General features: G+C 40.3%; 1 protein-coding gene across 1 annotated transcript in view; it reads left to right on the top strand.

Annotated features, from left to right (window-relative positions):
* CCDC192 (coiled-coil domain containing 192) overlaps positions 1-27,025 on the top strand; it is a 241,297-nt gene that overhangs the window by 155,670 nt on the left and 58,602 nt on the right. The window contains exon 6 of the mRNA XM_033181366.1: positions 17,423-17,555. Within this exon, the coding sequence (XP_033037257.1) occupies positions 17,423-17,555 (133 nt within the window). The remainder of the gene's footprint in view (positions 1-17,422; positions 17,556-27,025) is intronic.

Here is a 27,025-nt window from a genome sequence, read left to right as displayed (position 1 = left end):
TTCTGTCTGTCTTTGCAGACTCCCACTCTCTCTGCCCGAGGCCCACTGGATTTCATCCAGGCCCTGGTTCTCACCATTTCTCTTTCCATTGCAAGACCCTTACACACAGTGTTTCCTCTGCCTTAATGCTCTTTTCTCCCTGCATTACCTAATGAATGCCTCTTATCCTTAAGTTTCCCTTCAACTGTGAAAATCTTTCCTAACTTCCTTAATGAGGTCACTTTTCTTATCATAAGCTCTCAGAACGCCATGTGTCATTCCCTCATAATGCTTGTCACAGTTGGCAACTGACTGCATCTGTGTGATTATTTTAAGTCTATTTCCATAACTAGATTCTAAATACCATAAAGCAGGAGATTATGATTGTCTTGCTTTTCCCAGTATTCCCCGGGTTGCTAAGTTTATCTGTGATAAACAAATAATGGCTTCATACATTACTGCATGAGGCATTTACCCACTCATAGCACCAACTTACAAAGAACAAAGAGAAGAAGCAAGGCCCAGTCACCGTGTGAACTCATATGACCATTTCACAGCTAGAAAAATGGAGGAAAGAGACAAAATCAAGTACACAATTTACAGCTGTACTCAGAACAAAGGAGTCAGCTAATATTTCATAAGATAAGAAAAACAATACAATAAAGTCACATTAAATCATGATCAAGGGGCTCAAATCCTTTGACACTTTTGCGTGCTTATAAAAAAAAACACTATCACTTAAAAATTGTGCTAAGTATAGATGTACTAAATTTAAAAATGAATCATGAAGCTCTTTCTGGAGCATTTGTCTGTTCACAAACAAACAATGCCAGTGTCCTCATGGAGCTTATATTCTTGTGACAACTAATGTTCCCAACTGCCTTTTTCCTTAGTGTGGAGAAAGAGCTATCCCTTGAGGAGAAATCCAAGAGTTATTTTGTGCCTGAGATGTTTATATAGACAAACTGTGAATTGTAGAAGAAGCTATAATTTATAGCTTACCTTTCACTCTTTTCTTAAATATTAACAAACATGTTTTGTTATTATTTGTTAAATAACTTAACTCAACTTTCTGAGAGAGTCTTCTCAAGTCTAATGTCTTTATGGTCAGACACAGGAATCTGTATTTTAATTAGTCCCCCATATGATTCATACGTGTCCTTATGTTGGAGAATTACTTCTAGGATTCTGGAAACTGGTTGTGCAACAGAATCACCTAGGAAGTTTCTCCAAAATATAGATCACTTGACTTCCACCTCAGCTCTGGTGAATCAATCTGTAGGAACAGGACCCAGGACGTTCATTTTAAAGGGTTTTTTTTGTTTGTTTGTTTTTTGTTTTTTTGTTTTTTTACCAGAACTCAATGTAATTTTTAAATCTGAGGAACTGTGCCTTCCTTCATTTCCAGAAATTTGCCCACCATTTTTACTTCAAATATACCTGCTCTCCCATTCTCTCTTCTTTTTCTCTGGAAAACACATTAGATTTTATCGAAGATTCCCTCCTCTACTCCATGTCTCTTAAATGTCCTTCCATATTTTTCATTTCTTCATTTCTGTGGATTCTCATGATTTTCCCCACATCATCTATCAATTTGACTAAGTCTCTTGTCGGCTATACCTCTTCTATGGTTTTACACATATGTATTTCCATTATTATAGTTTTTTACATTTTATTTGATTCTTTTGCATGACCAAGCCTTTTTGCCTTCTTTTAATCTCATGTGGTTCCTTACCTAGACAATGCTATTTATCAGCCTCCAGTCTTGTGCATACTGGAATGACTTTCTCCTTGTACCCCTTTTTTTCCTAACCTGCCTAATTTATTAGTACTTCAAGACTCAGCTCAGGTAATATCTCCTCTAGTAAACCTTCCTTGAAACCCAGTCTCGCCTTGGTGCTCCCAGAACACCCTACATAAAGCCTGTCACAAAACGTTATACTGAAAATTTATTATATATGTGTTTCCCCCATAAGACAAAAGCTTCAAAAGAAAGGGATTATGCTTATTTCCTTTTGCTTTATTTACGCAGCATCTGGCATATAGTACATACTCAATAAACGTTTGTTGAATGGAACTAAATTATTGAGAATTGCAGAAAAACAAGCTCTTTCTAATGAGCTGTATCCTCTCTTAAAATTTTCTCTGCTTTGGAAAGTTTAACCCAGTGAGAAAAACATGCAAGTCTTAGGCTAAAAAGTGTTTTAGTAGGTCATGTACTTGGAAAATTGGGATCAGTCCAACAGAAATGTTCAATTCTCGCTAAATGCTCACTTGACATTCCCAGGTTAAATACCACTTCTAGTAGAACTTTCCTTATTTAATTTATAGGTTTTCTCCCACTTACTCTATCATAAAAGATAGCAATAAAAGTCCCATCAAGAAATAAAGAGAGCTATTGAGAAAATAGAGAAGTGACTAGATGCACCATTTCTTTCCTTAAAAATATGTACAGTGTGATGCCAGTCTGGGACAGAAGGAATAAACAGAAACCACACAAATAATTAAAGTCTGTCTAGTAACTATACTTCCCATTAAGCCTTTTCAGATAACACATCAAGATTCCTTCTTTTCGTACGTTAGAATAACAGAATACTTCAAGATCCCATAAGACTTTTTTCCCATAATGGACAAAAATTAGGTTAGCTAGCAAAAATCCCTGAGATATTTTATACCATAAAGATGACAAGTTTTCTCTTTCTTTTATAGGATGTGTGTTTGTGTGTTAAGTAGGCACAGGGATTAGAAAAGATTTAAAGCATTTTAAGAAGTATGGGTTATTTTTTTTATTTTTTTTAACATCGTGGGTATTTTTTTTTTGAGACAGAATTTTGCTCTTGTTGCCCAGCCTGGATTGCAATGGTGCCATCTCGGCTCACTGCAACCTTCGCCTTTCGGGTTCAAGCGATTCTTCTGCCTCAGTCTCCCAAGTAGCTGGGATTACAGGCATGTACCACCATGCCAAAAAATTCCTGGCCAGGCACAGTGGCTCATGCTTGTAATCCCAGCAGTTTGGGAGGCCGAGCGAGGTGGGCAGATCATCTGAGGTCAGGAGTTCGAGACCAGCCTGGCCAACATAGGAAAGCCCCGTCCCCCGTCTCTACTGAAAATACAAAAATTAGCCAGGCATGGTGACAGGTGCCTGTAATCCCAGCTACTTGGGAGGCTGAGGCATGAGAATTTCTTGAATCTGAGAGGTGGAGGTTGCGGTGAGCCAAGATTGTGACACCACACTCCAACCTGGCGACAAAGCAAGACTCCGTCTCAAAAAAAAAAAAAATTTTCTTAAAGGATTCTTTTCATTCTCTCTGTTCCACACCTCACTTTGAACATTTGAGGCTCAAAGCATTTGAGTTAATTCATGAGTATGTAAACCCTGAGGTGGTTTTAAAAATTCCATTTGGCATTTGGAGAAAGTGAACATCCAGGCATTTGCCTCAAATTTTTCTGTTGTTGATGGAGTTAGAAAAAGGACTTAGATTTTTTTCCTGCTGGATTTCTTTGAAGCCTATGAAAGTCATTGAAATAACTGAAAAATGCACTGAGTGTGAAAACAGGTATGGAAACATTTTTAGTTGTTTTAATCTGCAAGGAGTTTTAAGGGAGTTGTGAGTGGGAAATAAGAATCAGAAGGACTGGGGTTTTTTCTCCGAGTCAGAGACAGAGGGAGTGCTGGAGCATTGAATGACTTGGTGCAGTTTGATACTTTGCTAACTATTTCTTCATATCTACCCCAAGAAAGGAAGCTGCTATACTCTACAAATTCATTAACTGCACTGCAATATTTATAATTTCAAAAACCTGCAATTCCTTTGCTTCAACAAATCTCTTTCCCTCTAAAGCTGAAACTGGCCTTCTACAGAAAAAGGCAGGTATGTTACATGGACCAAGTTCTCATGGGAACCTCCCCATCTGCAACATTCTGGAGTTACTGCCATCCCTGCTTCCCCCAACACACTCATGCTGGCCTCAGTGACCTCACGTATACAAGCATACACATGTCCGCGAGGACACTCACAGCTTTTGTGGCTAGCACCTGGCTGTTGCCCAAGATACTCTTCCAGTTGACAGTTGATCTTTACAGTCGTACATATCAGAACCAACCAGAAAGCCTAAAAGTCAAATTACAGTCTTTTTTTTTGAGACGGAGTCCCGCTCTGTCGCCCAGGCTGGAGTGTAGTGGCCGGATCTCAGCTCACTGCAAGCTCTGCCTCCTAGGTTTACACCATTTTCCTGCCTCAGCCTCCCGAGCAGCTGGGACCACAGGCACCCGCCACCTCGCCCGGCTAGTTTTTTGTATTTTTTAGTAGAGACGGGGTTTCACCGTGTTAGCCAGGATGGTCTCGATCTCCTGACCTCGCGATCCTCCCGTCTCGGCCTCCCAAAGTGCTGGGATTACAGGCTTGAGCCACCGCGCCCGGCCTAAATTACAGTCTTATGCCCAAACTCCCCCAAACTCTGACTGAGTAGGACTGGAGAGAATCTGGAGCATGTGTATTTTTAAAAGACTCTTCAGATAGATCTGATGTGCAAATCCCAAACTGTAGAACAATAGGGGAAACCTTAGCACAACTTTTTCAAAAGAGTAGAAGATTGAAAAAAGCTCACCACTGAATTAGCTTGTCTGATGGTAATTTCTTTTCTAACAGCTCCTGAATATTTATCAAAGTTTTCCTATTTCTTATACTAATGCATTGAGTGATGTCTGCTTGATGACTTTAGGCCTGGCTCTGTCATTGAGGTTTTGCATTTCCCAATAAAAGCATTATAAGTCATAGTGACAGTAGTATAGACTCTTCCTTTATTAAAAAAAAAAAAAAAAAAAGAGGAAGGCTCTAAGTAAGACACAAAAGGAAAGCTTAACTTAGAAATCTGTGATAGAAATTGTCCTACCAGAATCATATAATAAGATCTGAGATGGCTTCAAAATGTTTTCCCACTTTGAAGCCTATGTGTCTTTGGCAACAGAAACAAAAAGTAAGTATTTTGGGGAAGAGAGAATGAAATTTTTAATTAAAAGGTAAAAAGTTTCAGTCAATTTGGAAAAGGCAAGTATTGTAAGTATTGTGCTACCATGATCACTACTTCAAGAAATGTCTGCTGCACAGTAACCAAGAGCTGGAAACAATCCAAGTATTTATCCGCGGATGAATGAGTAAACAATACATATATATACAATGGAATAGTATTCAGCTTTAAAGAGGAAGCAAATTCTGACACATGGTACAACATAAATAAAGTGCTAGATTTGTAATGCAATTAGAGAAGATGCCTTGCTGGAAAGTAAATTATGAATGAGGACGTCATGCTAAGTTAAATAAGTCAATCTCAAAATAAATACTGTGTGATTCCACCTATATGAGGTACTTAGAAGAGTCAAATACATAGAACTAGAAACTAGAATTTTAGTTGCCAGAAGCTGGAAGGAGGAAGAAATGGGGAGTTGTTATCTAATGGGTACTGGACAGCTTTTGCAAGATGAAAACTTTCTGGAAACTGGTTGCACAACAATGTGCCTATATGTAATACTACCGAATTGTACACTTAGAAATGGTTAAGATGGTAAATTTTATGTTATGCACTTTTAAATCACAATTAAAAAGAAAAAAAAAGTCTTCCAGTTGAAAAGTCAAATTCCTTTGTGACTCAGAATAACTGACACTGTCAGTTTAGATAAGACACTATACAACTGAAATTAGAGCAAGTAGAGGTCACTTTCAACTTTGACGCATAATATATGAGCAAAATTAAGGAGCATATTATTCATCTGTTTGTTCTTTTAAACAGTCAAACAATATGTATTTGTTGTGCATCTCCTGAGCTTTAGTTTTACAGAAGCTTGGCTGGCCTTGGGTCAGCCTCACTCTTACCTAGAGGAAATCAGAGTCAATCCAGGGTTTACCAAGGATGTATTTCTGGGCACCAAACATCTTCGTATCTGAGTGGTCTTGTTTCAGGCCATTGTTGCTCCCACTATTACAAAGGATGATCAGAAAGTTCAAGTTCAAAACATAACTGATTAAATTGGACTCCCTTGAGATTTCTGGGTCAGGACCATAGCAGGAAACTCACCATTTATCTACACTGGGAAATCCTCAAACTCCTCTGTATTAACAACTCATTTGATTATTCCTAAATTTTACATTCTCAGACTCTGGGAAGTTGTGACACCACAAGTCACTAGTGAGAGATGAGGCAAGTGGTTTTAAGCCAAATCCACAAGTTCCCTCCCTACCTGTTATCGCTGCATATCTCCCAGAGATGAGCATGTGTTGATGGAAACAGGCTTAGAGGGCTACCAGATAGGATATTGAGATCTACTTAAAGATCCTTGCTTGGGAGTTCAGTTTCATGTGCTGTCTTTTCAATGCTAGATTTGTAATGGAATTAGTTAAGACACCTTGCTGGTGAGTAAATTAACAAGATAGTCCTTGAATCCAAAAAACCAAAGAATAATCTGTATGTGATTATTTGTTTTAGAGCAAGGGCATTTGTTTAGGCTTGTTAAAATATGCAATATGAAACTTACTAATATCTCCAGAGTAAAAGTTCACATCACCACCACGCCTTTTCCTCTCTCTCTGTTTACATGCTATTTACAAGTATCAAATGCTTCTTTTATTGGGTCATGTCTCGGCAACCTCACCTTGCTTACATATAACCCAATTCACTTGCAACATCACACTCTGAAATTCAACTTATGTTCTAAGGACTATTAAAAATAACTACATATAAATCTAAATATTCTTGTCTCTCCACCTATGAAACATGGCTTCATAACATGAACAAAAAGCTTCTCTGAATAGGGGAGAAGGATAAAACAAAAAAAAGTAACTAAAATCACAGCTGAGATGTTGAGTATGAGAAATGAAACTTGATTTAGAGTGAAATACTGCTTGAAATTCAGACCATTTCCCCAGGTGCTCAACTACTTCCACAGAGCAGGACTGACAGCTTTAAGTAAAGAAGTTTTCAGCTGTAGCCGACTACTGCTCTTTTTTCCATCATTTTTAAAGGTTTAGGGTGTAGGTTGCCCTAGTGGTCAAGGACAGGAGCTGCAGGAAAGCTGAAGGGAGAGGTTAAGCTAATGATTGTCAGACCATTAGACTCTAAGGTTTTAACTCAGAAAAACAAGGAGTGATTTTGTTTCAATATTGGAAACATGGAGACATGGTTTTCTTGTCATCAAATGGGCACAGACTACAGTGTCATCCACACTAGATCAAATATCTTCAGTACACATTTATAAAATTGTATGAATATGGATGGAATTGGGAGGGACTATAAAATATGTTGGCAAGGAGACCCCCAAAGTGACCTTGTCTTGTAGCTATCGGGCAAATGAACTTGAAGGTAGTTCAGCTTTGATCGCTGGGTTATATCTATCGTTGTCAAGATCACATGTTTGTAATTTATTTGCAGATCAACTCCTTTCTTTGCTTTGTGCCTATAGTACCCTGAGGAACTTGGTTTCTCTAAATAAAGAACAGGATAGAATTGTAGTGGCACTTGCTGTCCCCTCGAGCCTTTTTTTATACTATGGTGCTCCCTGTGTTAGAGCAGGTAAGTGAGAAGAGGAAAATCAAGAACAGAGAACTTTCAGGGTAGGAATAACAACTAAACTGTTGAACACTATCTGCAGTTCTAGATAAAAGTAGTTGTTCTCAGCATGTGCAGACCATATAGCATCGGTTCTATAGCTCAGCAATACTATGTGGTTATGTGTACCCCAAGGAATAAAAAACCTCTGCTTCATCAACTTATTCTAACTTCTTACATTGCCCAGTCAGTTTGATATTCTAGTGAATATTACCTTTCAAGTAAAAGAGTCAAGAAGGAAAACCACATCTTGAGCCAGAAGCCAAGTTTGATGCTTTAATTTTTAGTAATTTCTCCATATGCGTTTAAATGTCCTTAGTCAAATTAACTATCACATATTGCTTCTAATGAAGTCAATGGAAAATTTTACATTTTCTTAGGAAAAAACTTAGCTTGAGATTCTTGCCTCTACAAAACCATTTTTTTTTTCTGTTTCCAGACACATACTAGATGAAAGCAATGGAAAAAATTAAAGAACTGACTCATTTAATTGCAGCTATATAATATTCAAATTACAGATAATACTGTGAAGTCATGTGCTTACATGATTCATTGCCAACAATCAATTACTTTCTCAGAAGTTTTACTTATAAAGAATAAATATTCTAAAGTCTTAATATCAGTAACACTATTAACTAATACCATGCAACTCAGCAGTTTTCAAAACAGTCACCCACATACTCCTTTGCTTTTAACATGGAAAACATGTTTATATGAGATCATGTCCATTTCACATTAAACCTAGACATTTCTTCTATAAATGTCTAAATTAACTCTGCCACAAGAAAGCTGCAGTTTTTTAAAAAAAATATTGTATTTTATGAGAAAATAAAACATGTCACAGAAAACCTCCCACTTGGCTGTTTTCTCTAATTTCTCCTGTACAGTGTGTGAGCTATTTCATGCAGTTATAAGCATCATTTCTCCTCTTATGATAATTTTCCTTTTCTCTACTTTGGTTTCTTTATCATTGTAAGTTGTTTTAAGGCCAGTTCTTGTACGTCACTGAACCTGTATCGCATGTAATGTCACTGCTTTCGGGGCAGAGTGGGGTTTGTAAAGAAGAAGAATATTCATTGGGAAAATTAATTTAATTAGGTTTTCCTTACTACACCAAAAACCCTAAAGGTGAATTAAGTACCTTGGTGCTTCAGTACCTCAATTTTCCAGTCCTTGAACACATGCCTGTGCTTTCTGATCCCAGATAAGTCACAGATGGCCAATCGCTGTTAATTTTCTTTCGGAAGACAGCTTCAGTCAAGTTCAAAGAGAGTGCCGGACACAGAAAAAGCAAAGTATCTGACCGATTATAAAGTTATTACTCTTCATTATTTTTGTAATCATGTTAGAAGAGCTTAGCAGCACTTTCACTAAGCAGGTATGGGAATTCTTTTTCACCACTTGTAAATTCTATCCTCTCTGGTTTCTGTGCTCTTCTACTCACGGCACTTCTTACAGATGTTTGCCAAATGATATTATACCAACAACTGTAGAGGTAGGGCTGAGAAACTGCAATTGCTTCATATACAGCTTTGGCCCTTTGGGTGCTTTCTGTCCCCAGGGGGAATTGGACTGGAAAACAGCTTCTTGCCAGGCACTGCTAGGTGTGACAGTGCACTTCTCTCTCTGTTCTCAGGGTGTGATTCAGATCCTAAGACCGAATCTGGTAAAGCCAGATCTCCTCCTTGGTCTACGTTTTCTCTTCGCACAACCTGCTTGAGCTCTCAGGTTTGTTCTTTGCTATGCTCAGCCAGTAATATGAAAACTTATTTATTGTACGATAGGTTCTTTCTTTCTCAAAAATCTTGATTATCAACTTCATTGATGTTTACTGGGTAAAAAGATGCGGCAGTATTACCCAAAGAAAAGAATCTGCAAGTAGAACCTCCTTAATCTCAGAAATGGGCTGGAATATGGCATATAGCATAATGCTCTGTGAAAACAGGTTTGCTAGTAGACATTGATCCAGCTTTTGTTGTTTTTTTTTTTTTTTTTTTTTTTACAAGTTAGCAAGATCTTAGTTGCCTAGACCATTCTATCAACTTCCTGGACCTTTCTTCCTGTCTTTGTATACTACGTAAAGGGGCCTGAGTCCAGTCTTCCCTGGCTCTCTATAAAGGGGGCTTTAAGTGAAGCCTGCTTGCCAAAAAGTCTTGCTGCTTCTGTTACTGGAACCTTACACTTAAAAAATCTTAGGTCCTACTCCAGATTCCCATGACATAACCATCCCATTGCTCTTCAGTTCTTATGGCCAAGGAGCAGCATAATGTGGGGTCAGGAAAGGGGGCAATAAGACAAGGAATCAGAAAATCTGGCTCTGATTTTTGCTTCTTGGGACTTTATATTCATGAATTTGGCAAATTATTTCATTTTTCTCTGTTTCTACTTCTCCATTTCAAAACACTGGACAGTTTATCCTGTAAGGGGGCATCCAATTCTGTGTCATCCAAGATTTGATGATTCCATGTGACTCTAATTCATACTGAGTGGTCAAGTCGATGTCTATAAGACTTCATGGTCAGAGGTTAGACACTGCTTTCACTTGCTTTAAAATAAATTTATAGAATCTGAAATGCCTTGGCCATGTGTGATGTTTAACGCCTGTAATCCCTGCACTTGGGGACGCCAAGGCAGGCAGATCACTTGAGGTCAGAAGTTCGAAACCAGTCTGGTCAACATGATGAAACCCTGTCTCTACCGAAAAATACAAAAATTAGCTGGGAGTGGCGGTGGGTGTGTAGTCACAGAGCAAGAGTCTGGCAAAAAAAAAAAAAAAAAGAAGAATCTGAAATGCCCTCTTATCAAAACTCCCCACAATGTAGGACACTGGGTAAGACACTGACTGAGGCATGCACAACATTATGATAGAAAGCAAAGTCTGGAGATAGAGCGCAGAGATTTAAATTGTGACTCACCATTTCACTTTGGGCAAGATACTTAAATCTTTCTGTGTCTCAGTATTTGCAACTAAAAACAGGATTTGTAATACTTCTCCCTCATTGGCTTGCTACAAAAATGAAATGAGGCGTGGTGGCTCATGCCTGTAATAACAGCACTTTGGGAGGCTGAGGCAGGTGGATCATCTGAGGTCAGGAGTTCGAGACCAGCCTGGCCAACATGGTGAAACCCCATCTCTACTAAAAATACAAAAAATTAGCTGGATGTGGTGGTGGGTGCCTGTAGTCCCAGCTACTTGGGAGGTTGAGGCAGGAGAATCACTTGAACCTGGGAGGTGGAGGTTGCAGTGAGCTGAGATCACACCACTGTACTCCACCCTGGGCAATAAGAGCAAAACTCCATCTCAAAAAAATAAAATAAAATAAAAGAAGCTAGTACATATGAAGTTCTCAGAATGATGCTTGGCATATTGTAGGTGACCAATAACTGTTAGCACCTCTCTGGAACACTCCCAGCAATGGCCTGTCTACCACATGCAGGGGAGGGAAGGGCACTGTATTTTAAGGCAAAACATTCCAATTTTTGGACAACTCTACTATTAGAAAGTTCTATCTTATCACTGGAATTCACCCCAAGTGTAAGGTTATCCCTTTATCTTGTATTAATTCGTAGTTTCTCTTAAACAAACACTTATACTGTCATCCTGGAAAGTGGAACATCTATTGTCAAATGCCACTTCTGTATCTAATAATTATTTATCCTGCAGAGGGAACGAACTGAGATTTGGCTCCAACTATAGGCAAATTCTTCCCCTATAGTGAGTCAGGTTGTTGGTTGAATTACTGGGATTTTGTTTTCTTTTTATTATACATCCCAAACCTTGGGTTTCAGGAGTAACTAAAATATATTTCTATAGCATTTTGCAACATGAAATAAGATGAGTCGGGACTCAGATGGGAGGGCTTCTGCAAAGAACTGAAAGGTGTTAGCTTTGATTTCCAAGATCTGACTCTGTTGGCCATCAAGTGTCTACCAGTGGGATCAGGCTCTGGGTCAAGGTTAGGGTGAGTCCTAAGGGTCTGTGTATCAACTAGCTCCCCAAAACTTTATCAAATTAAATAAGAAAAAGCTATGTCTTATATTTGTGATGTTTTTCATTTGAGGCATTTGTAAGAAAGGTTCATCTGATCCATTCTTTGTCACTTCAGATGACTCAACAGAATGGTCACAATAACAAGAACCAATTCAGGATACTCCAAGGAAAGATACTAAAGGGAAAGAACAATACCTGTCTCAGAGTGCCCTTAGCTGGGTTCATCAAATCTTCCCTTTATTTCCTAGGTTCTCTAGGGATACCTTGGCAACTCATGCAATAAATGCCATCACACTTCACCAGCACACCTCAATGCTAAATTTTTTTTTTTTTTTGAGACGGAGTCTCGCTCTGTCGCCCAGGCTGGAGTGCAGTGGCCGGATCTCAGCTCACTGCAAGCTCCGCCTCCCGGGTTTACGCCATTCTCCTGCCTCAGCCTCCCGAGTAGCTGGGACTACAGGCGTCACCACCTCGCCCGGCTAGTTTTTTGTATTTTTAGTAGAGACAGGGTTTCACCGTGTTAGCCAGGATGGTCTCAATCTCCTGACCTCGTGATCCGCCCGCCTCGGCCTCCCAAAGTGCTGGGATTACAGGCTTGAGCCACCGCGCCCGGCCAATGCTAAATTTTTATAACCAAGCTGTCACATTGCCTTTCTAGGTTACCTTTAAGTAATTTAAAAATAATAATAATAATATGATGCTATTGATTAGTGCAGACTCATGTTGTCATTGGAAAAAAAATCAACATCTGGAATAAAAAGACCTTGGTTCAAGTCCATTTAGCTGTCTACTCACTGTACAACAAGGATTAGGTCCAGCTGAACTCTCTTGCAGCTCAACTTCCTTGTCTACATAGAGAGATACTAACACAGATGACAGGTTTCATCAATGGGCTGTGGCTGCTGAAAGTGTGACTAAACGATTGTGAATCCACGGGGGCAACACAGGGTTAAAGAATCCCCAAATCAAAGGCCTGCCATGAACTGAAAAAGAACATACATGACACACATTTGACATCCCTAGACTTTAAAATATTCTCCTGAGGGTATTATGAATACAAAACATATAAAATTGACTTTTAAAGACAAGTTGTATCCAAATTCTTTCACTATTTATAACTTTCATTACTATTATTGATTGGCTATTAGAAGAGAAATGCAAGGAAGAACACTTGCATACCTTCTGTATTCAAACCAAATTCTCTTTTATGTCTTCAGCAGTGAGCATTTTCTTAGTGGGCCACTGAAGACAAAATCCCTTTGTTATACAGGCTCTTAAGTGATGGAGGCTGGGATGGACAGAGTAAACTTCAGACAAAGTGGGAGGAAGCTCTGCCCTGGCAGGCCCAAGAGAGAGCTGCCGTGAGGAGCAAGAGGCAGTGCCTTGGAGTGCTCCTCACATCATTACACGCAGGCAGTCACCGACTTTGCCTAGGCACTGGGCCAGCTCTGGCAGGAGATTGAATCAAGGCTATTTGCATGTCTGTTTTCAGAACATTAAGTTTTGTCTACCCATCCAAAGTGAGGAGGAGATCAATGCAATCATGCAGAAAACTTAATTTCTAAAAAAAGAAGAAGAAATGAAATGTCTTGCTTTCAATTAAGTATAAATTTTATTTTCTGTAGAGTATGACAACTTCCATTTTATTTTCTGTAACATTTCAATTATTCACTAAAACGCTAAAGTATTCTTAGAGAAGGTGCTTAGAAAAGATACCTTCTCTATCCTTAGTATCCTCTAAAGTATCCTTAGAGAAGGTGCTTAGTGTTTCAGTGAAGAGTTCAAACTTTCTCTTATGTGTTTTAAGAGTAATGACAAAACCAGAAAGACATAACTACTACATGGCATAGTGCTGGGTGCTGTCACTTCTATGTTATGTCCTTGGATCCCCACAGTAGTCCTATGACATGAATCTAAGGCTTAGAAATGTCATGGGCCAGGCAATTGGGTAACTGCCACAGTTTAAAGTATGTGGAAATACCCAGAAATTTTAAACAGTGCTGGCAACTTTGTGTTGACCCTCTTCTATGAATAGTTCCCTGGTTATTTCTAATTCTCATTAACTTGGAATAATGCAAGCCATTCAGCAATATGATACGAATAGATATTTCCTTTTCAAAACATTGCACAAATACATGATTTCCTCCCTCTTTCTACCCAGTAGGAGAAGTAGGAAAAGAGCACAGTAATAGGAATTTACCTCCAAGCTATAAAGCCTTCCTATCCTTTCAGTAATCACCAAAGAGAGTTCCTAGTTACTAAGGAGACCATAACAGACTGCATTAGATTCAAGTATGACATTTGGGTTGCCTGGCTAGTGAACACCAAACAGCAAGGAAAATATTATTGTTGCTGAAATCATTTGATGTCTATGACTAAGAAAAACATGTTGGCAAATTGAATTGTTTGAAATGCCCAAAGGGCTTGGTTAAAGCTATGAATTAATAGCAGAGAGCAATTCTTTCTGGAGAAAAGAAAAAAAAAAAAAGATGAAGATGTTGAACTATTTTTAAGTGTATCTGAGTAATCAAAAGGTCTCAACAGAAACGTTAGACAGCCAATCTAAGTCTTTTATCCAATTTTTAATTTAAATTTAATTTTCCCCTCCCTTATAGCTAAATATTAAAGTGACATTTTGATTCACATCATCCTTGAATTCTAAGGGACCCACAGGCTTTCTTGGCCTTCTTATCCAACTTCTCACAAATACCAGAATTATCTTTAAAGTGTACCAACTACACCAACCCTGGAGGCTTTGAGGGCTGAGATGTCCATTTACTCATGTGCTGTGCCCCTCAGGGAGCTGGAGAAAGCCAGAAGTGGAAGGAGTTGAGGGAAGCCCAACTTCCAGTGACCTCTCAACCCAGGTCCCACAGGTCACCAAGGGCCTGTCTGAAGATGTCCATCCAGTCCCTGCTTGATCTTTCCCAGAGCAGGAGGTCTTTGCCAGGATGCATCCTATCCTGTTCTGGATGCAGCTCTGACTGTTGGAGGGTTCTTTCTCATGTTGTGCCAACGTCTGCCTCCTCATGGTTTCTACCCATTGTTCTTCATGTTATCTTGAAAACAACATTGTTTGACTCAGCTTCCGCTCCTCTTGAATAGTCCCTTAGGTAACTAAAGTCAACTGCCATGACTGCCCTGTATACTGTAATGTCTTCTCCAAACTAAATAGTCTCAATTTCCTTCTCAGATTATAAGGTAAATATACAAATATTATAATAGAAGAGACAGAACATATAATTACCGTAAAAGACAGACAGGAACGTGTTTTCTGGTAACTGAATATTTTTTTAAAAAGAGTTAAAATGTGTACCTAGAAAGGTGAAATTCTTAACTGATATTGAGAAACCCTGTCTCTGTGCACTGAGTTCCTGAATTCTATTCATCAAATTATTCCATCAAAATGAAAATGTAGCTTGGTAAGCCTTTTTCTTAGTGACAGACACTCCTGGTGACTGTTCATTAATTCTCACCTCACTGCATTTATTTTTTCTTGTGTTTATTTACTGTCAATACATACTTTGAGAAAAGTTTCTGGAAAAATGCATATCTGCATGTGAAGAGTTGTGACATGATTTGAGAATTTGAATACCATTTATTAAGAATTAAGGGGGGGCAATGTAAGGAAGATAAATCTTAGTTCTTTCTCTCCCAATATCCTATAATGAAAACTTGCAAACATACAAAAAAGTTGAAATAATTATATAGTAAACACCCATATAAGTCAAAAAATAGATTCTACAATGAATATTTTACTATCTTCTTCATCTTATCAGGTATCTATTGTTTCTCTATCCAACTGTCTTATTTATGCATTTCATTGCAACTTGCTCTCATTAGCACACCTAGTCCTTAACATTTCAGCACACATACTACTGTTAGTTCTTTCAGGACACTTTCTAGCACTCCCTTCACAATCTCTCTTGCCTTATTTTCCCTCATTTTCTCCACTTTCTCAATTTTCATTTCTGTACCCTTCCTCCTACTCTATATCTCCAAAGTTCTAAATTGTAAAAAGAAAGTGTAGAAATTTGAGCATGGAAGAGTATTGAAGAGGAAAAGGTCAATGGTGACCATCCAGGACCTCATAAGGTGCTGTCACTGCAGGCCTGGGATAGATGAGATCCTCATGAACAAGCTGACCCAAACCAGCTCACAAGAGACAGAGGTATATATTAAAATGCCAACTTAATAATTGAAAAACACAGCTGTCCAGCTGCCAAATACCCAGACATATTTCTTGGTCAGCTCGGTCTCTCCTGAACTAAGGTACACACGACAGGCCAAATTATGAAGCCTTTTAGTGAATAGAGGCTCAGAAGAAAGGAATTCGTTAGAAGGTCTTCATGACTTGGAGGCAGAGACTTCATCAGTCTTCATGTTTCAACATCTGGCCAGCATCGTGCCTGACACCCAGAGGATGCATCCTAATAATTAGTACTACCTCTTTACAAGTACTGCCATGAAAACCAGGCCTCTGCGTTGTGGCTCAGGGTACATCTCACCTGGATTGTGCTGGCTGAACCTTGCCTAATTCTACCCTCTAACTCCCCTTAAAGAAGTTCCATGCCTACCGTTCTCCTTCGAGTAACACATTCCTTTTAGCCGTGTTTATGCCATTAAGCTTTAGTGAAGTCCTGATCTTCCTGTTTGGGGTCTAGAAGATAACCTGATCTGAGTGACTTCCCAAAGGTTTAGATCTCATAAATCATCCGGATGATGTATGTAGTCGTGCTGGCAACAAAGCAAAAAGTGAAATGAGGGGTCTTTGAAATGAGAGGCCCATTTCTATTTAAGACCATTTTTGATAAATTGATTTTACTGGTGTTACTCTCAAAGAGTAGAGAAATTCCCTGCTGCCTGAGTATACTGCCTTCAGAGACCAGGGAAGAACATGATCTTCCCTAGTGAGCAAAAACCATCCCTTCCCTATCTCAAGATTTATGTCTGATAAGAAATGTTAGTAGATCATTTTCTGAGCTTTCTAATTACCAGCACACAAAGACTTGGCAAGGTGAGCTCTTCAATGGAAAGGTAGCTATACAAAAGCAACACGAAAGTACAAATGCAACACCTTTCACAACAGACAGCTTCTCCAAAGTAGCAGATAAACCCAATTTTAAAGAATCAAATCTACTTTGAAACCCTAAAAGGAACTTTTGAGTCATGAAGTCTCAAGGTGAATCCTTCAGTTATGTAACAAGTTCCTGATGCAGCTCTCCCAAAGATTTAGATCTCCTAAATCAAATTATTTTAGAGCAAGGCATTCCTGTTCACTACTGCTTCAAAACCATTCTTATGTTTGACCCTTTCTTACCCTTGACACTTTCCCCATATGGATCCCATACTAAATATCAGAAAACACCAGCATTTGGTGGTCACATCACACATTTTAGAGTGTATCTGAAAGCAAACCATTATAGTGTTGAGGGGGAAATGACTTAGAATCAAGGCTCTATTTCACATGAGTCTACTTACAGATGGGGAAAAAAAGTCTGATACTAGTAGGCATTAGTACCTCAGTGGCAAATGCCAACTGGCAACTAGAGTTCTTCTAATTGCCTCTATTATAAGCAACAGGGTTCTGACCCAGATAAAAACTCTTCAAAAGTATAAAAGATACTATGATGTAGAGAGTGGGCTTTTTTGGTTGAGGGTTCAAACGCTCTGACAGGAGCACATACACTGTTTCACAAACCTCGAACAGGACTCAATCTAGATAAACAGGGACTGTTTCATCTAAGCAGGCTTCAAAGGCAGTGTTTGTTCAGACATCATTCCTTTTATTTCTTTGATGCGTCTGTCCCCAGTGATGGAAACTCTTACTTTTTTATTTTTTATTTTTTTAAGAAACTGAAGCATGAAAAGAAAGTGAAAAAGCTACAAACTGATTTGGCAACAGCTAAGCAAGAGGCTGCCATCACGGTTCTGGAACTCAACGAGAAGATAAAGACTCTATGTGAAGGAAAGCCAGCCCCTAGAGGTCAGTATTACCACGTGACAGAGCCACACTGGCCCATCAGCTGGGTCATGTATGTAGTTGTATTGGCAACAAAGCAAAAAAAACGAGGCCACAGGCCTGGCCTGACCTCTGTGTGGCACCAATAGATACAGCACATGAGCTACTGACTCCAGGCTGGATTCACTTTCACCTTGAGAGGGACAGAGAATGAATAAGCGGTTTGCTCATTAAGGGAAAGTCTTTGAGGCTGAAGAGCTAGACTGAAATAGATCTGAGAAGTGTTGCTGGACAAGCTGGGTGGTAGTAGGGGGAGGGCAGGGCATAAGAAGGAAGGCAGGCGCCTGCAGGGACTGGGCTCTGGAGTGAGACAGAGCTGTCTGAAAACACAGGCTGACAGACTAGGGCACGGGGAAGAGAAGATAATCTTTTTTTTTCCAATAGGCAAATGAACCAGAAACAAGCAGGGAAGGCTGGCTGGAGATGAAATCTGGGTAGTTCAGAAAATTGTTAATAGCCACATTGGTTCTGATTTTTTAAAAAAAAGACTTCTCCAGCTAACAAACTATAAACACACCGTTAGGCAACAAACAAGAAACCCCCAAATCTCAGACTGTTATTTTAGCGAGAACACTAGTTAACATTTAATACAGTACCATGGGCCAGGTATTTTGCTAAGCATTCCATGTCTACTTAATTCTAAGAATAACCTCTAAGGTAAGCACATTTACGAATTCCCTAAGAATAAGCAGAGGCTTAGAGATGTTCATTACCCTGCCACTGCACAAGCAACACTTGGAGAGTTAGCCTCTAGAGCAGCAGCTGACTGTACCCTACTGTGCCTTTCCCATCTTTGGGAGACTCAGGGCATTCTGCTGACTCTGCTATGTCACAATAATATCAAACTTCATTCCTGCCTGGTGGATCTCTTGCAAAGCTGTGGTTCCCTGGGAAAAATGTCTTCCTTTGATGTGTGCCACTCTTGCAAAGCCAGGAACATGTCATCGTTCTTACTCTGCCTTCCTTTATTACTCACAAGTAATTGTGGAAAAAGAGGAGTAATGCAGAACCAAATGGAGGAAGAGGAAGCAGGTGAAGTGTAGTTGCAGAAAGGGAGACACTCCCAGCACCCTGACTACATGGTAAAGCTTTTCATATGAATTTGATTTTCATTTTCAATTTTGAATAGTGCTTTCCCAGGATGCAAATGCACATAACACTGTGAACTTGAAACACAGTTTTTTCTTTCAATAAAACAGCATAAAGGCAGTTTGTAAATTTGCTTTTACCACCATGAAGCCTAAAAGAATAAAATCCATTAGAGAATATTATCCATTTAAAAGTCCTTATTCTGAGGCATTAGCCAGATTTTTCACTGGTTTCATTAGAAGAAACTGACTATGATTGTAGAGCACATTAGAGAAGGTTTCCCAGCTCATTTAAGAGAAGCTTTCAACTTTTCAATTGCATTTTAAACCCCGTGCAAAGAAAAATAATCGCAAGGTCTCTAATTCTTCTTAGTTTCATTTTTTCAATATTACTTACTGTCTAATGACAATTTTGTCTCTTGGATATTTTGAGAGGGCAAAATTTAAATAATACTGAGGGACTAGGACTCTAATGGCTTGGGAGAGGGAAGAAAACATTAAATCCTACCCTTTTTTTGCCCATTATTCTGTTTGTGTGTGTGGTTTTTTTAACTACCTGTAGAGAAAAACATGGCTACTCATGAACAGATGTAAATTTAAAATTTAAATAAAGCCAGTCATTGTAAGATCCATTATGGATCAAAACAGTGATTCTCTTTTGGAGCTACATGTTGCTTCTCTTATTTGGTAGGGAAACTGACTCAGTTGACTGACATGTAGCACTAAGATCCTAAGTCAAATATTTGCACAATCTTGCTCTTCCGCAGGTCCCTTGCAGCCTCACCCAAATTCAATGGTCCGGGAGATTGTCAAGGCCATTGTGGTCCCAGCATAACATTAACCATCATTCTCAGAAACCTTGGTAACCTTGGCCTCTGAATTCACTTCAGAATAAAGTCTGAAAAGATCTCCAGTAACTTTAACACATAATGACCCCTATTTAATCACAGGACAATTAGGGCTGACCCACCCCCCAACACACACGTTTCTGGACCTAGAACACCACCACTCCCCTGATTATCTTGTAAAAAGTTTGTTTTGGGTTTTCAGACCTCTGTTTGCAAATGAGCTCCAGTCATAACAGCTTAAGGAGAAAGGGTGATTTACTGGCGCATGTAAATAAACCAAGAGAGAGCACTGCACTAGCCTTAGAGTCAGATGGATTCCAGTCTAAAGTACCATCAGGAAACTTCTGTGTCACTCATCACTGCTTCTCTCTGCATTGAGACTTGATTCTCTCAAGCTAGATGTCAGAAGAGAATGGAAATATGGCCACAAGCAGCTATGGGCTGCCCTCCTTATCAAATAATCTCCAGGGAAGAAAGAAAGCATTTTTCCACTAGCTCTAGTTGGAAAGTACAAGAAAGAACTCAGTCCTACCTTAGGTTGGGTACCCATCTGTGGATATGAACCAATCTTTGTGGCCAGGGCTGAGGAAATAAGGTTGGACAAACCATGGTCATGTCCCCACCACTGGGTGGCAGGGTAGAGGAAGTAAACATGCGGAAGGAGAATGCTCCAGCTAGCAGCTCCCACCAAAAGCACAGAGCTGGATTAAGAGAAATTCACTTTCTTAAAGGAATATCTCATTACTGGAAAAGAGTGATAGGCAAAATCAGTATCTCCTAGCCAGGCGTGGTGGTGCATTCCTGTAATCCCAGCTACTTGGGAGGCTGAGGCATGAGACTTGCTTGAACCTGGGAGGCAGAGGTTGCAGTAAGCTGAGATCTTGCCACTGCACTTCAGCCTTGGTGAAAGAGCAAGACTCTGTCTCAAAAATTAAAATGAAAATAAATTTAAACAAACAAAAAACATCTCCAATACACCTTCAACTAGTGGTCAAGTTAAAATGTAGTGTAGGCCGGGCATGGTGGCTGGCACTTGTAATCCCAGTGCTTTGGGAGGCCGAGGTGGATGGATTGCCTGAGGTCAGGAGTTCGAGACCAGCCTGGCTAACGTGGGGAAATCCCATCTCTACTAAAAATACAAAAATTAGCTGGATATGGTGGTGGGTACCTGTAATCCCAGCTACTCCAGAGGCTGAGGCAGGAGAATCACTTGAACCTGGGAGGCAGAGGTTGCAGTGAGCCGAGATCCCACCACTGCAGTCCAGCCTGGGTGACAGAGTGAGACCGGGTCTCAAAAAGTAAAATAAAATATATATACATATATATAGTGTAATACTTAATGAGCCACCCATACCATGGGTATTTGTACTTTAAAAGTCGATTCTTCTCAATGAACAAAAGACTGTCATGATCTAAGAAATAAATCTCCAATGGTATAATTTCAGACCCCATAATAAATAGAGAATGAACCACTTTGGAAAAGGAGTTCCCTTCTAGCCTTCAGTAAGTGATACATGGTCACCTACTCTGAAGGCTTGCTTTGTTTTAACAATTATATGGCGAGAAGGGAAAAAAAAGTGTTGATTCTAAGTGACATTTGTTACCTAGATTAGCATTCAGCTATTTCTCTGTTATAGTTACAAACTGATGCTTACAGTTCTAACAAGCAGATTAATGGAATGTTTCCAAATAAGTTAGAACTCCTTTTTACCTCTGTGTGATTTTTCCTTATTTGGTTCATTTTCTAAGCAGCCTATAGGTCATTCAGGTCTGCCATTCAGGTCTTCCAATCAGAGGGATCAGAGGGATCTTCCAGAATATTAGGAATATTTTTAGGCATATTCATATTCAAATTAATGAAATAGTGTGCTATCAAACTTCTTTCTTTTTTAAAAACATAAACACAGTAAACTATTTCATTGGCAGTGTGCTTAAATTACCTCCAAAGAAATAAACGATTTAAGTCGATGGAAAGTTCAGCTGAAAAGAAAAGCACTTTTATTACAAAACTGGCACAGCGGGAAACTTACAGCCTGAGTGTTGTTTGTTAATTTTACTTTGTTCAAATAATCACAACCCAAGGCAGATTCCTTCCATCATTTCCACACCTGAAATGCTTACAGCTCTATTCAGCAGAACTCAATAAAACACCTATTGTATCCCTTCAAAGCTTGAGTTCACCTTTTGGTACACTTCAGTACGCAGGAACCTAAGGTTAAATTTTAAAACAATCCTTGTGGCCAGTCGTGGTGGCTCACACCTGTAATCCCAGCACTTCGGGAGGCTGAGGCAGGCATATCATCTGAGGTCAGGAGTTCAAGACCAGCCTGGCCAACACGGTGAAATCCCATCTCTACTAAAAACACAAAAATTAGCCGGGTGTGATGGTGGGTGCCTGTAATCCCAGCTACTCGGGAGGCTGAGGCAGGAGAATTGCTTGAACCTGGGAGGTGGAGTTTGCAGTGAGCCGAGACCGCACTATTGCACTCCAGCCTGGATGACAGAGCGAAATTCCATCTCTCTCACACATACACACAAAAAACAACAATAATCCTTGTTTCCTTTAGCTTAGAAGGACAGTTACTTTGCAAAAGACCTTATTGACTGTGTCCTGTTGTTGGTGCATGAGTAGTTACTTGATCTGATGAAAATGCCTGCCTTTGACCAGAACATCAGGAACTTGGTTTATAGATTTCAAGCTAGCATACTTAACGGAATGCATCCTTCTGAACTTTTTTCCTTTAGTTTGTTTTTCTTTTCTCTCTTAATACACACAGCTACCAAATAAGGTGTCTAGCCTACATATGCATGTCCCCATTATCCCAATGAAAGTCCTGGCAACTCAAAAGTTATCTCTTTGTTTTACTCCCATTAAGGAGATACTCCCCAGGTAGTGCTGGTACATCCCAGGGTAGGCTTATCCCAGACTCAATGTCTGACTCAAGCCAGCTACACTTTTGAGGGGAAGCCTGTAATAGGATTCACATTTTAGTGATTTTTCAGTGACACATAGCTTTTTAAACACTAGACAACTTACCCCATTTATTTTAAGTATCAGACTATTGCTGTCCTACATTCTTGAGAAAGTCTGGAAATATATTTCTTTGCCAACACCCCAGAGCCAATTTTCATCAATATTTTAAAGTGAATCTTTTATCATGATGCTCACTCCTAGACACTGAGTTCAAACCTTCTCTCTCTTGCAATATTCTTTTTACCTCTCCACCTGCAAACTTCCTTAGGATCAAAGTTCCTGTGGCAACTAGGTGTTAGGAAAAGAGGGATTTGGAGGTGACAAAAATGTTCTGGAATGAGATATAGCAGTGGTTACACAGTATTTTTAATACAGTAAAGCCACTGTACACTTTAAAATTGTTAACATGGTGAATTTTAATGTTATGTGAACATTATCTCCATTAGAAAATAAAAAAGTAGTGATTAAAGCAATCCTAACACTGACTAAAAACCCTGTCAAGTGTAAGTGTGTTTTAAAGAAAGTGCATTGGGCCTAAATAAAATCTTGAGTTGGCAGCATTCCAAGCGTTTAGAGAGAGGTCATGTTAATATTTACTGGAATAAGACTAGGCTTGAATAGCTGTCCACTTGTGTGTAGGTCTGTTGAACAATGCCACCTTTTCCTCTTCTAATTTCTCGCAGCCTAGCTTTTTCAAAGCTGTTATTCGCCATACTAGCAACCAATTATTTGACCAAGAGTTCTACAGGTAACCTTCTTTCACCACTGAACACAGATATTTGTTTTCCCAGTCTAGCTAGGGTTTTCTAAGAAAGGAACTAGTCTGGTCTTGGAATTTCACTGTTTCAGCTGCTGGGACTTCGTTAAAAACCACTACTCACCATCATCAGACTTTATGGAGCTCAGGTCGATATGTAGTCAAAAGCACAGTGTTTTTCCACTTTCTGCTCCCTACTCTCTACTATGTCCAAGGGTGCTACTGCCTTGATAGAAAATTAAGAAGTGACAATGTGCTAGCAGCCCTCACTCTCAGCGCCTCCTCAGCCTCGGCGTCCACTCTGGCAGCGCTTGAGGAGCTCTTCAGCCCGCCACAGCACCATGGGAGGCACCCTTTGGGCTGCCTGAGGTCAGAGCCTCCTCCCTCTGCTTGCGGGGAGGTGTGGGGAGGCATGGGCGGGAACCGCGGCTGCGTGCGGGCTCCCGGGCCAGGGCGAGTTCCAGCGGGCGCGGGCTCGGTGGGCGCGGGCTCCGCGGGCCCCGCACACGGAGCGGCTGGCGGACCGGCCCAGCGCGCCCAGGGCAGTGAGGGGCTTAGCACCCAGGCCAGCAGCTGCAGGGGTTGCGCGGGGTCTTCCAGCAGTGTTGGCCCGCAGGGGCCGCACTCAAATTCTCGCAGGGCCTTAGCTGCCTCCCCGCAGAGCAGGGAACCTGCAGCCCGCCATGTCTGAGCTCCTCCCGCTATGGTGGACTACCGCGCAGGCCTGAGCCTCCCCGACTGGCGCCGCCCCCTGCTCCGTGGCGCCGGGTCCCATGGACAGCCCAAGGCTGAGGAGTGCAGGCACCGCTCAGGACTGGCGGGCAGCTCCGCCTGCAGCCCCGGTGCAGGATCCACTGGGTGAAGCCAGCTGGGCCCCTGAACTGGATGGGGACTTGGAGAACTTTTCTATCTAGCGGGAGGATTGTAAATACACCAATCAGCACTCTGTGTCTACCTCAGGGTTTGTGAATACACCAATTGGTACTCTGTATCTAGCTAACCTAGTGGAGACTTGGAGGACTAGCACTCTGTGACTCTGTGTCTAGCTCAAGGATTGTAAATACACCAATGAGAACTGTGTCTAGCTCAAGGTTTGTAAATACACCAATTGGTACTCTGTATCTAGCTAACTAGCACTCTGTGACTCTGCATCTAGCTCAAGGATTGTAAACGCACCAATCAGCTCTCTTTCAAAATGGACCAATCAACTCTCTGTAAAGTGGACCAATCAGCTCTCTATAAAATGGACCAATCAGCAGGATGTGGGTGGGGCCAGATAAGGGAATAAAAGCAGGTTGCCTCAGCCAGCCGGGGGCACCTGCTGGAATAGCCTTCTGCATTGTGGAAGGTGTGTTCTTTTGCTCTTTGCAGTAAATCTTGCTGTGTCTCAGTTTTTGGGTCCACGCAGCTTTTATGAGCTCACTGCAAAGGTCTGCAGCTTCACTGTTAACAGCGAGACCATGAACCCACCAGGAGGAAAAAGTTCCAGACACATCTGAACCTCTGAAGGAACAAATTCTGGACACACCATCTTTAAGAACTGTTAACACTCAACATGGGGGTCCACAACTTTATTCATGAAGTCAGTGAGAAAGAGAACCCACCAATTCCGGACACAAAATCACAAGAGATGTCTCCCCCACAGGAATCATTACCCCAGGATTTGCAGGAAGGAATTTACTTTTACAGCACTACCACTGAATTTTCAGATACAGAAGCTACTCCAAGATGGTATATTTTACATTTAGACCAATACACACTAGCAAATAACAGCAGGAAAAAAATAAGAGAGCGTAAGAGTGATCAACTAAAGGTGTACTTTCTAAATATGATAAATTTCTAAGAAGTTTTAATATTTGCCTCATATAGCTTATATTTAATTAAAAAGTTAAATATTAAAAAATCTATAGGTCTCATTCAGAGATTGCCTGTTAGTTATCTCTTCCTTTGTCCACTGAAAGTGTTTTCCTGAAATAGAGCCACTAGACCCCTAAACCAAAGTCTTCTTCCTGATTTCAGAAGTTTCCACAAGGATAAGCATCTGTTTCAGGAGTCCCTGCAGAGCTTAGAGATTTATTGCACAGAAGATCCCAAGAAATGTTACTTCTTCCAGCTGAAGGCTGTGGCCTAATTCAATATGTACAAATTCAGTGTGATTGTGATTTTCAAAATGTCATTTTAGAGACCTATAGGCTTAAATAGCACTGAGGTAAAAACTAAGCATTGATCAGGACTTTGTTGGTTGCAAGTGACAGAAACTAAAATGAAACTAGTTGAAGGAAAGGGATGTATGAGCCCTTCAGGCTGGTAAGGAGGCTGAACCGCAGGCTTTCTAGACTGCTCCCTTGGCCCCTCCTTGCCTGTTGACCCCATGTAGACTACTGCAGGTACAGAAAGGGAAAGGATCCCTTGGCTGTCCAGTCTTAATCCTGTATAGTGAACACTTACCATTCCTGCTCAGAACCACTTCCCCCTTCTTTCAGTAACAGAGGCATGATTTCTGTTACTGAAAGAAGAGGGAAGAGACTGTATCTCAAAAAAAAAAAAAAAAAAAAACAGAAAGCTATCTTATATCATTACATTATATCAAAGAATAAATTCTTTTTTTTTCTTTAGGTAGTTAACACTGGTTTATAGTGCTTGCAATCAAAGAACATTAATTCACACCCAACTCCAGGTAACAGAGCTTCCTTCTCAGTCTACAAAGAAATCTCAGAGAAGGAATTTGATTGCCCCTGCTCATATCACTTTCTTACTCCTTAGATCAATTACTGTGGCCAAGGCAATGGGATATGATCCTGGACCACACCTGAGTCATGTGCCAGAGGTGAAGGGCTAGAGTGTGTTACCAGATAAAAGAAGATGAGGAAGCTTTCTGGATAGAAGACAAAATACACCTCTCACCATGCCTTCTAATCTGTTTTTAGTTAAACCTTATAAACTTGGGGAAGAGAACTATCCACTGCTTTATCTTGTCAGGAAAGTACACAATTTCTCTTCTTTTTTCTCCCTCTCATTTTTACACTACTTATTTAGGTCCTTCCTTTGTGAGAGGTCTGGAAATCTATTTATTTTGTAATTAACAAAGGGCAAAAAGATCTACTCTGAAATTTTTGGTTGGGGTCCAGTGTTTTCTAACTGCACCAGCTGTGGGAATTCAATGATGTCAAGGTCCCGTCCCTCCTTTGTTTTATAAGACTAATTTTGGAATTAGACCATTATCAGGAAATGGTGTTCCCTTCCTTCTGTCCATTCCTTAGGAATGGTACTTTTTGTTTGTTTGTTTAAAAAAAAGAAAAAGTCTTCTTGCCTCTGTATCCAGAGAGGCAAGCACCAGCTAAATGTCAGACAAGGCACGAGGGAATTGGAGCTTGATCAATTTCAAAGGTTTCCTTCTTAACTACAGAGACTGCTCTGATTACCTGAAGGGCATGTACTGCTTGGGAATGCTGCTAAATAGCTCAGACTGGAGCTGGGGAGGAAGATACTTCCTTCCAGGATATTTGCAGAACAGTCTTGGGCACTCCTTTGTCAAACATCAGCAGATGGACATCAATTTGTCAACATAAGCTGAATTGGAGACTTTGGGGTTGCAAACAATTGTCAGCCAGCTGTCAATAGTGGAGCAGCTGTCCCTGGTATAAACCACTTGTTGAAAAGAAAAAGTGAATGGTGTTCTCTCCTGTCGCTCTCCAGAAACCTCACTATTATTTTATTTAGTAACTCAGTGTTTCATGATAGGAGCTTAAGGATAGAGATTAGCTACA

The sequence above is a fragment of the Trachypithecus francoisi genome, unplaced genomic scaffold (genome assembly GCF_009764315.1).
Source record: "Trachypithecus francoisi isolate TF-2019V2 unplaced genomic scaffold, Tfra_2.0 Lachesis_group2, whole genome shotgun sequence".
Classification (NCBI taxonomy): domain Eukaryota; kingdom Metazoa; phylum Chordata; class Mammalia; order Primates; family Cercopithecidae; genus Trachypithecus; species Trachypithecus francoisi.
This window is presented reverse-complemented; position numbering and strand designations above follow the sequence as displayed.